Source organism: Hyperolius riggenbachi, chromosome 11 (genome assembly GCF_040937935.1).
Source record: "Hyperolius riggenbachi isolate aHypRig1 chromosome 11, aHypRig1.pri, whole genome shotgun sequence".
Taxonomy (NCBI): domain Eukaryota; kingdom Metazoa; phylum Chordata; class Amphibia; order Anura; family Hyperoliidae; genus Hyperolius; species Hyperolius riggenbachi.
This window is the reverse complement of record NC_090656.1, coordinates 9556043-9570275: the sequence shown is the minus strand read 5'-3', so window position 1 is coordinate 9570275 and position 14233 is coordinate 9556043. Positions and strand designations below refer to the sequence as shown.

The 14233-nt window shown below is 46.4% G+C and overlaps 1 protein-coding gene across 7 annotated transcripts in view; it reads right to left on the bottom strand.

The window, feature by feature from the left end:
* The window catches only part of RFWD3 (ring finger and WD repeat domain 3), a 117902-nt gene that overhangs the window by 66601 nt on the left and 37068 nt on the right, over positions 1-14233 (bottom strand). For all 7 annotated transcript variants that reach the window (XM_068261725.1, XM_068261720.1, XM_068261723.1 and 4 more), the window contains exons 3-4: positions 7000-7477; positions 4277-4545 (exon numbers count right to left, since the gene is read on the bottom strand). In XM_068261725.1, coding sequence (XP_068117826.1) covers positions 4277-4545; positions 7000-7448 — 718 coding nt within the window. In that variant the 5' untranslated portion in view covers positions 7449-7477. The remainder of the gene's footprint in view (positions 1-4276; positions 4546-6999; positions 7478-14233) is intronic.

Below are 14233 nucleotides of genomic sequence, written 5' to 3'. Positions count from 1 at the left end.
TCCAGGAACCTGTAGTGTAGCCAATATGGATGGGAGACTTAAGCAGCCCATACACTCAGCCGATTTTCTGGCCGACCGATCGATCGCGATCGATCGATCGATCGATCGATCGCAAATCGGTTGGCCAATCGACCGATCGACGGCCGATTTCGATCGATTTCGATGGATTTCCATCGAACTAGCAGGGTGGAAAATTTAGGTCGATCTGATGAGATTGCTTATCAGTTTGCATTGGCCTTAATGGAAATCTGATGGCAAAAAAATGCCATCAGATCGAATTTCAACAGATTTCAAACTGAAATCTATTGGAATTCTATCCTGGTAAAAAATGTTCTAAAAACGCATCAGATAGATCATCAGATGCATTTCTTATCTGTCTGCTGCCAATCTGACGAGTGTATGGGCACCTTTATGCTGCATACACACTTGAGATAAAAGTCTCTGGAAAAGGCAAGATCACAGACCAATTTTACCCCCTTCCATGTAGTATGAGAGCCATACTCTACTCAGTCTATTCTATGGAGCTGAACTCCTCATCAGATAAAATCTTTGCAAAATGCTGCACACAAAGATGCTGTACAGACACAAAAGATCAGTATCTGCAAAAGATCTGTTCCTGCAATAGATCCATTCCTGCAAAATGCATTCATAGTCTATGAGATCTGCAGATCCTCATACACACCTTGTTTAACATACTTCATCTGCATATCTGGCAATCATCTGCAGATCTGAAAATCCATCCTGGTGGATCTGATCTGCAGATTATTGCCTGCTAAACAAGGTGTGTATGATGATGTGCAGATCTCATAGACTATGAATGCATTTTGAAGGAATGGATCTATTGCAGGAAGAGATCTTTTGCAGATAATGATCTTTTAAATGTGTACGGGCATCTTTGTGTGCAGCATCTTGCAAAGATTTTATCTGATGGGGAGTGCAGCTCCATAGAATAGACTGAGTAGAGTATGGCTCTCATACTACATGGAATGGGGTAAAATTGGTCTGTGATCTTGCCTTTTCTAGAGACTTTTATCTCAAGTGTGTATGCAGCATTATGTCCAGGAACCAGAGAGTAGCTCAGACTGACTGCATTAGCTGCATGCTTGTTTCAGCTGTGTCATTAAAGGGAACCTTAACTGAACTGGGGGTAAATAAATAGTTTCACTTACCTGGGGCTATTACCAGCCCCCTGCAGCAGTCCTGTGCCCTCGGAGCCGCTCTGGAATCCTCCGGTCCCCCGCTGTCACTTAGTTTCGTTTTTGACGACTCACCAGTCGGCCGGCCGCCATGCGTATTATTGGACGCATTCCCTACTGCAATTAGCGCTGTTGCGGACCGCAATGCGTACAAAAATACGCGTTGCAGCATTCCGCACGCATATTTTTGTATGCATTGCGGTCCACAACAGCGCTAACTGCAGTAGGGAATGCGTCCAATAATACGCATGCGGCCGGACGACTGGTGAGTCGTCAAAAACGAAACTAAGTGACAGCGGGGGACCGGAGGATTCCAGAGCGGCATCCGAGGGCACAGGACTGCTGCAGGGGGCTGGTAATAGCCCCAGGTAATTGAAACTCTTTACCCCCCGTTCAGTTAAGGTTCCCTTTAAAGACACTACTGATACCAGAAAGATAACAGCCAGGCAGCTGGAACTCCATAAGCCTAATCTACACGATACGATAAAAAATTTACGATCCGATTAAATCCAACATGTCCAATCGGGATTAGATTCGATTCGATTTAATTTGTCATTATTTTGCAATGGCAAATCGAATTGAATCGAATCCCGATCAGACATGTTGGATTTAATCAGATCATAAATAGAATCGTAATCGAATCGTACAAAGAATCGTATCATGTAGATTGGGCTTTACACCAAACTAACTATGACAGTCTCCATACGCCTCTCTATGGTGTCACTTTAAATTGGACCTGAACTCAGAACTTTCACTCTGCTCTAAAAGATAACAGTATAAAAACCTTTAAAGAAAAACATTTGTTACAGCTGATACAAATGCAATCTGCAGAGCGTCTACTTCCTGCTTTCATGGAAGCAGACATAAGGTTAACATCAGGGCTGTGGAATCAGCACAAAAATCTTATGACTAAGACTCATCAGTTTATGAAACACCGACTCCGACTGACTCCAGGTACCCAAAATTGCTCTGACTCCTCGACTCCGACTCCAGAGCCCTGGTTAACATCCTGTGTTTACAAATTAGCTGCTGTGCTGTGGCAGAGGAGATTCCTGAGCAGACATAGCTGAGAGATGAAATTACAGCGGTGATTAGTCACAGATGAGGAATTAGACAGGCTAAACTCTCAAAATACATACAGGGTGCATTTCTCTCGGTTTTTCTTCTGTCCTGTGCAAGAGTTCAGGGCCACTTTAAAGAGAACCCGAGGTGGGTTTTAAGAATCCCATTAGTACACAGAGGCTGGGTCTGTATACTATCACCAGCCTCTGTGTCTGTACTGTGTCCCCCCCCACCCCACTGTCCCCCATAAATCAAACCGCCGTCCATGCAAGCAAAACGCAGTGTGTCGCTAGCAGGCTGTTTCCATGTTAAAGTGGACCCAAACTAAAAATACAAGATTTCAGAAATAAAATCTATTTTCTAAATTATAATAATAAATAGCAGCCTTTTTTCAGCTGCATAATGACAAATATAAAATATTTTACATTTATTGGAGGAAGCCCTCCCTTCCTTTCATATTGCAGGGACAGAATCCGGCAGACTGGTGGAGTAGATGGTGTCCGGCAATGGAGTAATTGCTAATGGCTGCCACCTGTATAACCCTAGTTATGAAAAGAGAAGGGTGAAAAGCAGGCACTGAAATGCTCATAGGTTTGAAGGAGTGTTTATTTATCTTTGTTTGTGTCAGAGTGGTGCAACTAAATATTTTTAATTAAAAAAAATGTTTGGTTTGGGTCCGCTTTAACTGTCACTCTTCGACGCTCCCCTCGCCTCCTCCATATCGTCACTCCCTGCCTGCGTCCCTCCCCGCCTCTGTAAGCTGATTGGAGGGAAGAGACGCAGGCGGGGAGCGGTGACAGAGGAGGCGTGGGAGCGGCAGAGAGTGACAGTCTGCATGTAAACAGCCGGCTAGCGATACGCTGTGTGTCGCTAGCACGGCTGTGTGATTTATGGGGGACAGCAGAGCGCAGAGGGGGCCTGGGGGGGGGGAAACAGTATAGTAACAGAGGCTGGGCATTATTTGCAGAACCAGCCTCTGTGTGCTAATAGGATTCTTAGAACCCACCTCAGATTCTCTTTAACAGTAAAGGCGTAAAACCTGGTTCCCCAATCATCTGAATGTAATCTTAGTAGTGCTAGCGATGATCAACCAACTTTACCTTGAGGAACATTCACCGCAAAGCATGTGAAGGACTAGAGTCTCTAAATGGCTTGTGGAGCTAGTATGTGAGAAATTCCATAGGGACAGTTCTCTACTCTCAGCAACACATACAACTTAAAGAGGAACTCCAGTGAAAAATTTTTTTTAAAAAAAGTGCTTCATTTTTACAATAATTATGTATAAAGGATTTAGTCAGTGTTTGCCGGTTGTAAAATTTTTCCTCTCCCCGATTAACACCCTGACATTTACCCCATGGAGACATTTTTACTGCTGGCAGGTGAGGTCTGTGGAAAGGGATGATGCATTTTTGGCAGTTGGAAACAGCTGTTATTTCCCACAATGCAACAAGGCTCCCACAGTGTGATGTCAGGACCTCAGTGCTGTGAGGCGCTGACATCACACTGTGGGAGGGGTTTCACCACAATATCAGCCATACAGAGCCCCCTGATGATCAGTTTGTGAAAAGGTAAAGATTTCTCATGTAAAAGAGGGCATCCGCTACTGATTGGGATGAAGTTTCGATTATTGGTTATGATTTCTCTTTAAAGCATTCCAATTGGCTGAATAGTGTGGGCGTATTCTTACTACAACCTATCTGAAACCTAGGAGTTAGAGAGGGCGCAGTCCACCCAATCACGTCAGCAGAATTTTCCTATGGGCTTCATCACTGGCTCACCGCAACCATACTAGCCCTGGCCTGTTAAGATCACATCACTCACTTCTTCCTCCTAGATTAGCCAAAACAGGAAGAAGAGAGACGTGATCTTGTCCAATCAGCCAATTAAAAATGAGTCACCTGTTCCAATCCAGCACATGCTTTCCAGGGAATTTTCCCAGAAAATAAACTGGCCACCTCTGCTCTGTGGAAGATTGATGTGATTCGTGTACCGGGAGGGGATGAGCAAATCAGATCTACCTGACTCGGAAGGCTGAAGAGATGGACCATCTTCACTCCCGGTATCATCGTCTTCATCCTCGTCATCCTCTTCTTCTCTCGCATGGGAGGGAATTCGGCCCAGTGCACGGTCTTCTGGGCTCAGCAGCACGGTGTCATCAGAGCTGTATTCATCAGAGTCCTCTGAGGGTGTCAAAGTGTCTGCGTCCACACCGCTGCTTCCCTCCCCCATCGCTGCCATGCCCCGGGTCTGCCTCGCTCGGAGGAAGCTCAGGAGCCCTAGACGAGAACTGAGGACACATAGTGGAAAAACAATTATGTAAGCGATGGATAAATCAAAGAATATATGCAATACATGTATGAAAGGTTTTCAGTTTACTTCAGATTGCAATCCCAACCGCCCCCCCCAGCACGGAGCCAAGTCCCAGCCGCCCTCCGCACGGAGCCAAGTCCCAGCCGCACGGCGCCAAATCCCAGCCGCACGGCGCCAAATCCCAGCCGCCCTCCGCCAAATGCCAGCCGCCCTCCGCCAAATGCCAGGCGCCCTCCGCACGGCGCCAAATGCCAGCCGCCCTCCGCCAAATGCCAGCCGCCCTCCGCCAAATGCCAGCCGCACGGCGCCAAATGCCAGGCCCCCTTTGCACGGCGCCAAATCCCACCCGCCCTCCGCACGGCGCCAAATCCCACCCGCCCTCCGCCAAATCCCACCCGCCCTCCGCCAAATCCCACCCGCCCTCTGCACGCCACCAAATCCCAGCCGCCCTCTGCCATAATGCAAGGTGTGGAAACCACATGTGGGACAAGCATGTGCTGATCACATGCTTCTCCGCAGTTCTCCTACACATCACCATCATTACACACTCTGTGTCCGTCCTCTCCATTCTCCAGCCTTAACCCCAGGTAGTCAGGGACTCCTGGGCATGCACGGCCCTGGCCACACGTGTGCTTGGACATGCTCCTGTGGCCGGAAGCGTTCTGTACCTGTGCAGTTAAGACTTGTAATTGGGCAACCAGTGAACGTTCCCGCCCTTGGGAGTGCTGCCAGGGCTGCGGATGTGCAGTAGCCCCCACTGGCTCAGTCTGGGACTTTACCAGGGTGGACAGCTGGAGAATGGAGGGGTGCAGACAAATGCCAAAGGAGCTGGGTAAGTATAAATCCTTTTCCCCTTAGGTTCTCTAAAGTAAACTGGTGGCAAGGCTATACTACTACATTGCAACAGGGAAGAGCTCCACCAGTCACAAGGCTATATGCATTTGGCTAGACTTGTCCATAAGCTTAGCCACTAGGGCTGAAAGATAAATCGAATTTAAACCGAAATCGTGATCACCAACATCACAATTTCGGAATCGTCAAAGTGACAATTATCGCGATCACGTCATTTCCACATGGGGAATTTGAAGAAATGGCTTCAAACCTCCCCAAAGTCCCGGCGCGTGCGGCCCGCAGCGTTGGACATACCTTCCGCTCGAGTCCAAGGCTCTCCGTCCTCTATCATCATCTGCCGGCTCTGGTGCTTGGCAAAACTCTGGGTTACTCTGTCACATGACATACAGGAAGTATTCCGTGCATTAGAACCGGCAGGAGGCGAAGTGGATAGACGGGCATCTCTGGACTTGTGCTTGAAGCTATGCCCAGAACTGATGCAGCTTGGAGGACAGAGGAGGCACAGAGAGACACAGAGTGGGCACAGAGGAGGCACAGAGAGAGACAGAGCGGGCACGGAGACACAAAGGGGACAAGAGAGAGACCCAGAGGAGGCATAAAGAGGCAAAGGGGGCACAAAGACACAGGGGGACAGAGGGGGAACAAAGCTTGATTTGAAGGAAATCGTGAATAGAATCGAAATCGCAATTTCAGACCCAAATCGCTCAATTCAATTTTTTCCTAAAATTGTTCAGGCCTATTAGCCACACTCCCTCCAGCCCATGCTGCACCTATTGGGTGTGCGCCACACACACCCCCTTAAAATACCCTTTCCCCTTAGAATACCACTGTGACATCTCGCATTAGGAAAAAACTAAAAACACAATTTCCCAATATTGATTAGCAAAAAAACAAAAAACAAACCAAAAAAAAAAACAACCGTAAACTCCTTTCACCAGTTTGGTCTACAGCATACATGTCAATCTCCGGCTCGTGGCCCTCAAATCCATTAAATCCGGCCCTCAATTGGTTTCCCACTTTGAATTATGTTTGGCCCACTCTAGACCACCAGGGAAGCTATATGGGGGAGGTAGGGGGAAAGCCCTAACCACTAGGGAACTGTTTAGGGGAAAGAGGACCATTAGACACCAGGAAACTGTATAGGGGAGGAGGACTACTAGACATGAGGGAATTGTATAGGGGTTGGAAGAGGGGGCCATTGGACACCAGGGAACCTTATAAGGGAGGAAAGTGACCAGTAGATATTGAGGTTGGCCCGCGACTTGGTCCAAGTGTACAATTTTGGACCCCTTTGTATTTGAGTTTGACACCCCTGGTCTATAGGGAGGCAATGAGACTGCCACACCCACTTTCTTATTGGGGAGTGGTCAACCCGCTAGAAAAGGGGAGGAGCGAGTGGAATCAGTCCCAATTAATGGGGCAGAAGCCCGTAAGTGGAAAGGTCAGAACTACAAAATCTCAGTTGTAAAAACATGCATGGCAGTACTTCTCTTTATACAGCATTTATCTATGTTCACTATTTGGGGAGTGGAGAGACCAGTCACAGGAAACAGCCATAGAATGCACTGCGGATTCTTACCTATTACTGAACGGACGTTGGAAAACCCCTCTGAGTCTCCTGGCGGTCCTCCTCCTCCGAGACTGCACCTCATATGCAGTGGAGCGCAGCTCCGCAGCCTGACGCAGGTGCTCCAGCGCCCCCTGGAGCATATGAAGCGCATTTGTGGTATGCAAGGTGTGTGAACTGCTGGCTGATGGGTTGCCGGGCGAGGGGTCACCGGGGGGAGGGGGAGGAGGAGGGGGAGGAGGAGGACTGTTATCGGAATCCAGAATGACCACCTCATCATTCGGCTGCTGTTCAGAGACTCGCCCTCTTATTAGGTCAGCAAAATTCACAGCAGGAAAGGGAAGAGACGGCGGTGGTGGCGGCGGCGGCAGCCAGGCAAAGATCGCTTCATCAGACAGCCGAGGCAAGGGTTCTGCTGGAAAATCTTCAACGAACAGGTCCACGTCCATTTCCTCCGACATTTTCAAGCCCAGCAAACAAAAAGGCCCCTCTATGAATAAAATAAAAAAAAATAGGTACAAGAGTGACTATCACGGCAGTTTTTAGGCATAAGCAAACTAGGCAAAAGCTTAAAGAGACTAACATAAAAAAGTGCCCCTGGGGGGGATACTTACCCTGAGAGGGGAATCCTCCGGATCCTATCGAGGCTTCCCCCGTCCTGCTCCATCCCACGGTGGGCTCACTGAGCCCCTCCAAAACCACAGCTGACAATTTGTCGTGTTGCGGCATATTTACCTTACCTAGCTCCAGCGCAGGCGTTGTAGCACCTCCGATGGTCTAAGGTGGAAATAATCAATCCCAATCGGGTCCGCTCTTCTGGGCAGGCGACTTGCGTCTGCGCAGTAGATTGAACCTGATTGGGACCGGCTATTTCCGCCTTAGCCCAAGCCGAGAGCTGCTACTGCGCTTGCGCTGGAGTCAGGAAGGTAAATATTTACATGCACGACATTTGGGGACATCTAGCACTGCCACCGTGGGACGGAGGAGGACGGGGGAAGCCTTGTTTGGATCCAGAGGCTTCCCCCCCAGGTAAGTACCCCCCCCCCAGGGCACTTTGTGTTACAAGTTCTCTTTAAGGGCTGATTCACACTGCTAGAGCATTTTCTAAGCGCCTTGTGATTTTAAAGCTCTTGCTAATGTAATGCGTGTGTTCTCACTAGAGCAGGGGTCTGCAACCTTTAAGACATAAAGAGCCACTTGGACCAGTTTCCGAAAAGAGAAAAAAACTGGGAGCCGCAAAACCATTATAAAACAAATAGTTAGCAGATATGACCCCCATATGCACAAATCGTTAGCAGATATGACCCCCCATATGCACAAATCGTTAGCAGATATGACCCCCCATATGCACAATCCTTCAGCAGATATGACCCCCATATGCACAATCCTTAAGCAGATATGACCCCACATGCACAAATCGTTAGCATATATGACCCCCATATGCACAATCCTTCAGCAGATCTGACCCTCATATGCACAATCCTTCAGCAGATCTGACCCCCATATGCACAATCCTTCAGCACATCTGACCCCAGTATGCACAATCCTTCAGCAGATCTGAAAAGAAAAACCCATTTACTCACCTAGTCAGAAGACTTCCTGTCACGATCTCCTCCTGTCCCGACCTCCGGCCCAGACGTTGTGGCGCGCAACTCCCACGATCCTCTTCCTTCCCGACGTCACGTCCTGCCTGCATTACACTGCAGGGCTACGGGAAAATGGCCGCCCGAAGCCCTGCACTGCACCGGTCCGGGGGCCTCTCTGATAGGCTGCCGGCCAGCGACAGCACACCTCACACGCGCGCCGCAGCCACTGACACCGGAGCCGCCTATGAGCCGCGGCGACGGTGAAAAAGAGCCGCGGGTTGCCGACCCCTGCACTAGAGGGATGCCATTTTTTTTAAAATAACCCAAAGCATTGCATTAGCAAGAGCTTTTCAGATCTCTAGCTGTGTGAACCAGGCCTTAGGCAACACTTACAGTGGTGTGAAAAACTATTTGCCCCCTTCCTGATTTCTTATTCTTTTGCATGTTTGTCACACTTAAATGTTTCTGCTCATCAAAAACCGTTAACTATTAGTCAAAGATAACATAATTGAACAGAAAATGCAGTTTTAAATGATGGTTTTTATTATTTAGTGAGAAAAAAAACCTCAAAACCTACATGGCCCTGTGTGAAAAAGATATTGCCCCCTGAACCTAATAACTGGTTGGGCCACCCTTAGCAGCAATAACTGCAATCAAGCGTTTGCGATAACTTGCAACGAGTCTTTTACAGCGCTCTGGAGGAATTTTGGCCCACTCATCTTTGCAGAATTGTTGTAATTCAGCTTTATTTGAGGGTTTTCTAGCATGAACCGCCTTTTTAAGGTCATGCCACAACATCTCAATAGGATTCAGGTCAGGACTTTGACTAGGCCACTCCAAAGTCTTCATTTTGTTTTTCTTCCGCCATTCAGGGGTGGATTTGCTGGTATGTTTTGGGTTATTGTCCTGCTGCAGCACCCAAGATCGCTTCAGCTTGAGTTGACGAACAGATGGCCGGACATTCTCCTCCAGGATTTTTTGGTAGACAGTAGAATTCATGGTTCCATCTATCACAGCAAGCCTTCCAGGTCCTGAAGCAGCAAAACAACCCCAGACCATCACACTACCACCACCATATTTTACTGTTGGTATGATGTTCTTTTGCTGAAATGCTGTGTTACTTCTAGGCCAGATGTAATGGGACACGCACCTTCCAAAAAGTTCAACTTTTGTTTCGTCGGTCCACAAGGTATTTTCCCAAAAATCTTGGCAATCATTGAGATGTTTGTGACAATCCAGCCCCGCGATCCCGTCGAGATCTGCTCCCGTTAGCGTACGCAGGAAGTACGGGCGCAGACGGACAACGAGACCGGTTGCTGGATCGTCAGAGGGAAGAAAGAAAAGGGCGACAGAGCGTGCCAAACCCGTCTAATCTGCTCCCGTTAGCATACGCAGGAAGTACGGTGAACAGACTGACAATAAAGATTGGTCGCGCAGCTGCCGACAATATGTAATGGGACAAACATCCACCAATCCCGTATTACTAGGCCACTGTTGCCATGCAGGTCTCATGCACTAGAGACTGCTGGAGGCAAATTCACTGTGTGCGTAGTAAACGGTTAAGATTGGTTGGAGGTGCCCATACATGTACAATTTTGATTGTATATACAATCGGTAAACTAAAAATATCGATTTCGCGCTGGAAATCGGGTAAATAAAGTAAGCTGCCACCACTCTCTCAAGTTCAGGGAGGAAAGAGACTCCCGCTATCATAATACGGTAGCCAGCCCAATCACGTTCAACACGCTCAAGTCACCGTTCGGGGAATAGTCACTTCCGACGGCTTAAAGACTGTGAGCAATGTGACGTTAAAGAAAGGTTACTGGGTCCCTATATGATGCAATCTCGAATTGTATTTATAATCGAGAAACGAAAGTTATCGATTTCGCACAGGAAATCTGGTACTAGCTAATCCTAGAAGGAAGAAACGGTTATTTACAACCTAGCTAGCAAATCAACAATCATAAGCAAATCATAAAACAATGCGGTAGTATGACTGACTCTTCAGAGGGCAGATTCGTTATAGCAGCAATCAGATGACCAGAAAAGGCACACGACTGAACGATAAAATCGTTAGTTTATTTCTAAACTACATACACACAGCTTATTTTAGAACAGATTGATTGACAGAGAGAAGGCAAGAAAAGGAACAGGATGTCTGATTATATACAGTTCAAATACCGTTATTGGTAGTCCATGCGGCAATCGCAAGTCTTTGGCGAAAGTCCCAAAATGGCGGTTGCCATGCGGCCAACAGGCCTTTGTTAGAAAGTTCAAAGATGGAGGTTGGCCCGTGTCCCTGCGGGCTGCCAAGATGTTACTAGGCATCAGATTGAAGGTAAAGGACCCTGGAGTTTTGGATCATGTCAGTTTTGTTCCTCACTGTAGGTGGGAGGAGTTATGACACATACAAGTCCAGCCTTGCAATTTGAATAAGGCAATGCCCCCTTAGGCAGGGAGAGGTTTTGGGCCAATTCATATTTTGCCCGCTCTCGGCATGCCCGTAGGTAATATCAAGAACCCGAATGAATATTCACAATCAGCGTAAGTGTGTGAATCTGCTAATACCAAACACGAGGAGTCTGGATCGCTAATAGCACCGTCCCCCCCTTTCACCTTACTGGCACTGGTTCCGAAAGATCCAGAGGGCTGAAAATCTCTCAGGACCAGTGTCATGTGGAATCTAATAAACTCCGTGAATTTGAGGGAACTGCGATCTTGGGAACACCAGAAATATTACCAAATTGTGCCTATTTATTAAATACAGTTTCTACAGTTTGGTTGAATCTTTGGGTGCCCAGATGGCGTGATAAGGATCATTCCTGTCTCCTTTCAACTCAGGCCACAAGGCAGCTAGGTGTCGGACTCCTGGTGGGTCGGTGCCGATCAGGCTGGAGAAAGCTACAATTTATGAGCTTCTGTCAACTGATATCTACCCTTCACCTGATGGATGAGGTCATAAACACCTCAGGGGGTCCCCTGTGCTGGCAGAGAATCTTTTCAACAGGAGGCTAATTAACTGCCCATGAAAAGATTTCTCCAGCCCTTTGGTGAAGGGAAAAAAAAAGTGTATTTAAACCAAAACTGTCAGTTTGGGTGGTTTGCGAAGAACTAGCGTTGGTAACTCCATGACGCATTCGATATGTCATATCGACGGCGTCACAATGTTTTTTAGCAAAATTTAGACGAGCCTTAATGTTCTTTTTGCTTAAAAGTGGTTTGCGCCTTGGATATCTGCCATGCAGGCCGTTTTTGCCGAGTCTCTTTCTTATGGTGGAGTTGTGAACACTGACCTTAATTGAGGCAAGTGAGGCCTGCAGTTCTTTAGATGTTGTCCTGGGGTCTTTTGTGGCCTCTCGGATGAGTTTTCTCTGCTCTCTTGGGGTAATTTTGGTCGGCCGGCCACTCCTGGGAAGGTTCATCACTGTTCCATGTTTTTGCCATTTGTGGATAATGGCTCTCACTGTGGTTTGCTGGAGTCCCAAAGCTTTAGAAATGGCTTTATAACCTTTACCAGACTGATAGAATCTCAATTACAGTACTTTAGTTCTCATTTGTTCCCGATTGGATCTTGGCATGATGTCTAGCTTTTGAAGTGCTTTTGGTCTACTTCTCTGTGTCAGATAGCTCCTATTTAAGTGATTTCTTGATTGAAACAGGTGTGGCAGTAATCAGGCCTGGGGGTGACTACAGAAACTGAACTCAGGTGTGATAAACCACAGTTAAGTTATTTTTTAACAAGGGGGGCAATCACTTTTTCACACAGGGCCATGTAGATTTGGAGTTTTTTTTTCTCACTAAATAATAAAAACCATCATTTAAAACTGCATTTTGTGTTCAATTATGTTATCTTTGACTAATAGTTAACTGTTTTTGATGAGCAGAAACATTTAAGTGTGACAAACATGCAAAAGAATAAGAAATCAGGAAGGGGCAAATAGTTTTTCACACCACTGTACAACCAGGAAGTCCAAGAACCAAGACACATACACAGCTCTTTATTGATTACAAACAAGTGCAGAGTACCTTTTTTGAAACACTAGTACCAAGCTTATTCATGCAGTTATCTAATTGTTGCAGGAGCTACAGCTAATGTTTGCATCAAACTGTAGAATGGGCAAAAACGTGATGTAGATCATCTTAAAGTGAACCTCCGGACTAAAAATCTACTCAGCAGAACTGAAAAGGCTCAGTGTTTCTTTAACAGTTTCACAGCATCAGAACTTTGTTTTTCTTACCAAAGCATCAATTTTAGCTGCATTTTTAGCTAAGCTCCACCCATCAAAGAAAACTGCCCGGGCTTTTTTTCCCTGATGCTGTGAAAAGCATGATGGGATTTCCTATGTTGTTATTCAGATTGCCTAGCAACTGGGAGGGGTGATCAGCACACAGGGCAGTTGGAACTGTGTCTCATGCTCCCTGTCACCTCCTTTCAACCAAAAAGATGGCTGCCCTCGTGAAATCAAACATTTGCCTGTTCTTTTAAAACAGGGTGCGTAAGATTATATTACCCATCTATTTTAATTAACATAACTAATGTAACTTAATGACAGTATGTTTGTTTAGGCTGAAGTTCCTCTTTAACAGTGGTACGACAGTTTACTCAGAATAACGGGAATAAGAAAACATGAATAGCAATTCGGAGGACAGAAGTCACCTTATCGATGTAAGAAGAGAATGGCCGGATTGGCTTGAGCTGACAGAAAAGGTAGGATCTTTATAACTGTGGTGAGCAAAATTGCATTTATAACATTTTGAAATGCATCAGGTTCAACTGCAGAGCAGAAAGCTAAAGGGGGCCATACATTGGTTGATTTCAGCCATCGATTGATCATTCGGTTCTATCGGTTCTATCAAATCAATAGATTGATTGGAAATAGATTCTATCGAATCAGACAATCGATCGATTTGTGACCAATTTCGATCGATTTTGATGGATTTGATATATCTGAAAGGATGGAAGATCTAGGTCGATCTGCTGCTGGTAGCAGATCCATGGCCCATAGAGTTGCATTGGATCTAATGGTCCAATAATGCATTTATATAGGTTTCCAATAGATGTAATTCTAAAATCTATTGGAAATCTGTTCCTAGTGTGTGGCACACATCAGATAGATTCCTGTCAGATTCAGCTCGACAGGCATCTGACAGAAATCTGATGGTCGAATCTGCTGCACATCTATAAAGTGTATGGCCACCTTAAAGTGAACCTCCGGACTAAAAATCTACTCAGCAGAACTGAAAAGGCTTTGTGTTTCTTTAAGTTTCACTGCATCAGAACTTTGTTTTTCTTACCAAAGCATCATTTTTGCTGCATTTTTAGCTAAGCTCCACCCATCAAAAAAGCTGAGCAGAGCATGATGGGATTTCTTATGTTGTTATTCACGTTGCCTAACAACTGGGAGGGGTGATCAGCACACAGGACAGTTGGAACTGTCTCATGCTCCCTGTCACCTCCTTTCAACCAAAAAGATGGCTGCCCTCATGAAATCAAACATTTGCCTGTTCTTTTAAAACAGGGTGGGTAAGAGATTATATTACCTATCTATTTTAATTAACATAACTAATGTAACTTAACCACTTCAGGATTCGGCGTACGCTTAACTACGCCCCTGAATCCTGAAGTGGATTGCATGGAAACGGCCGCTCGTATGAGCAGC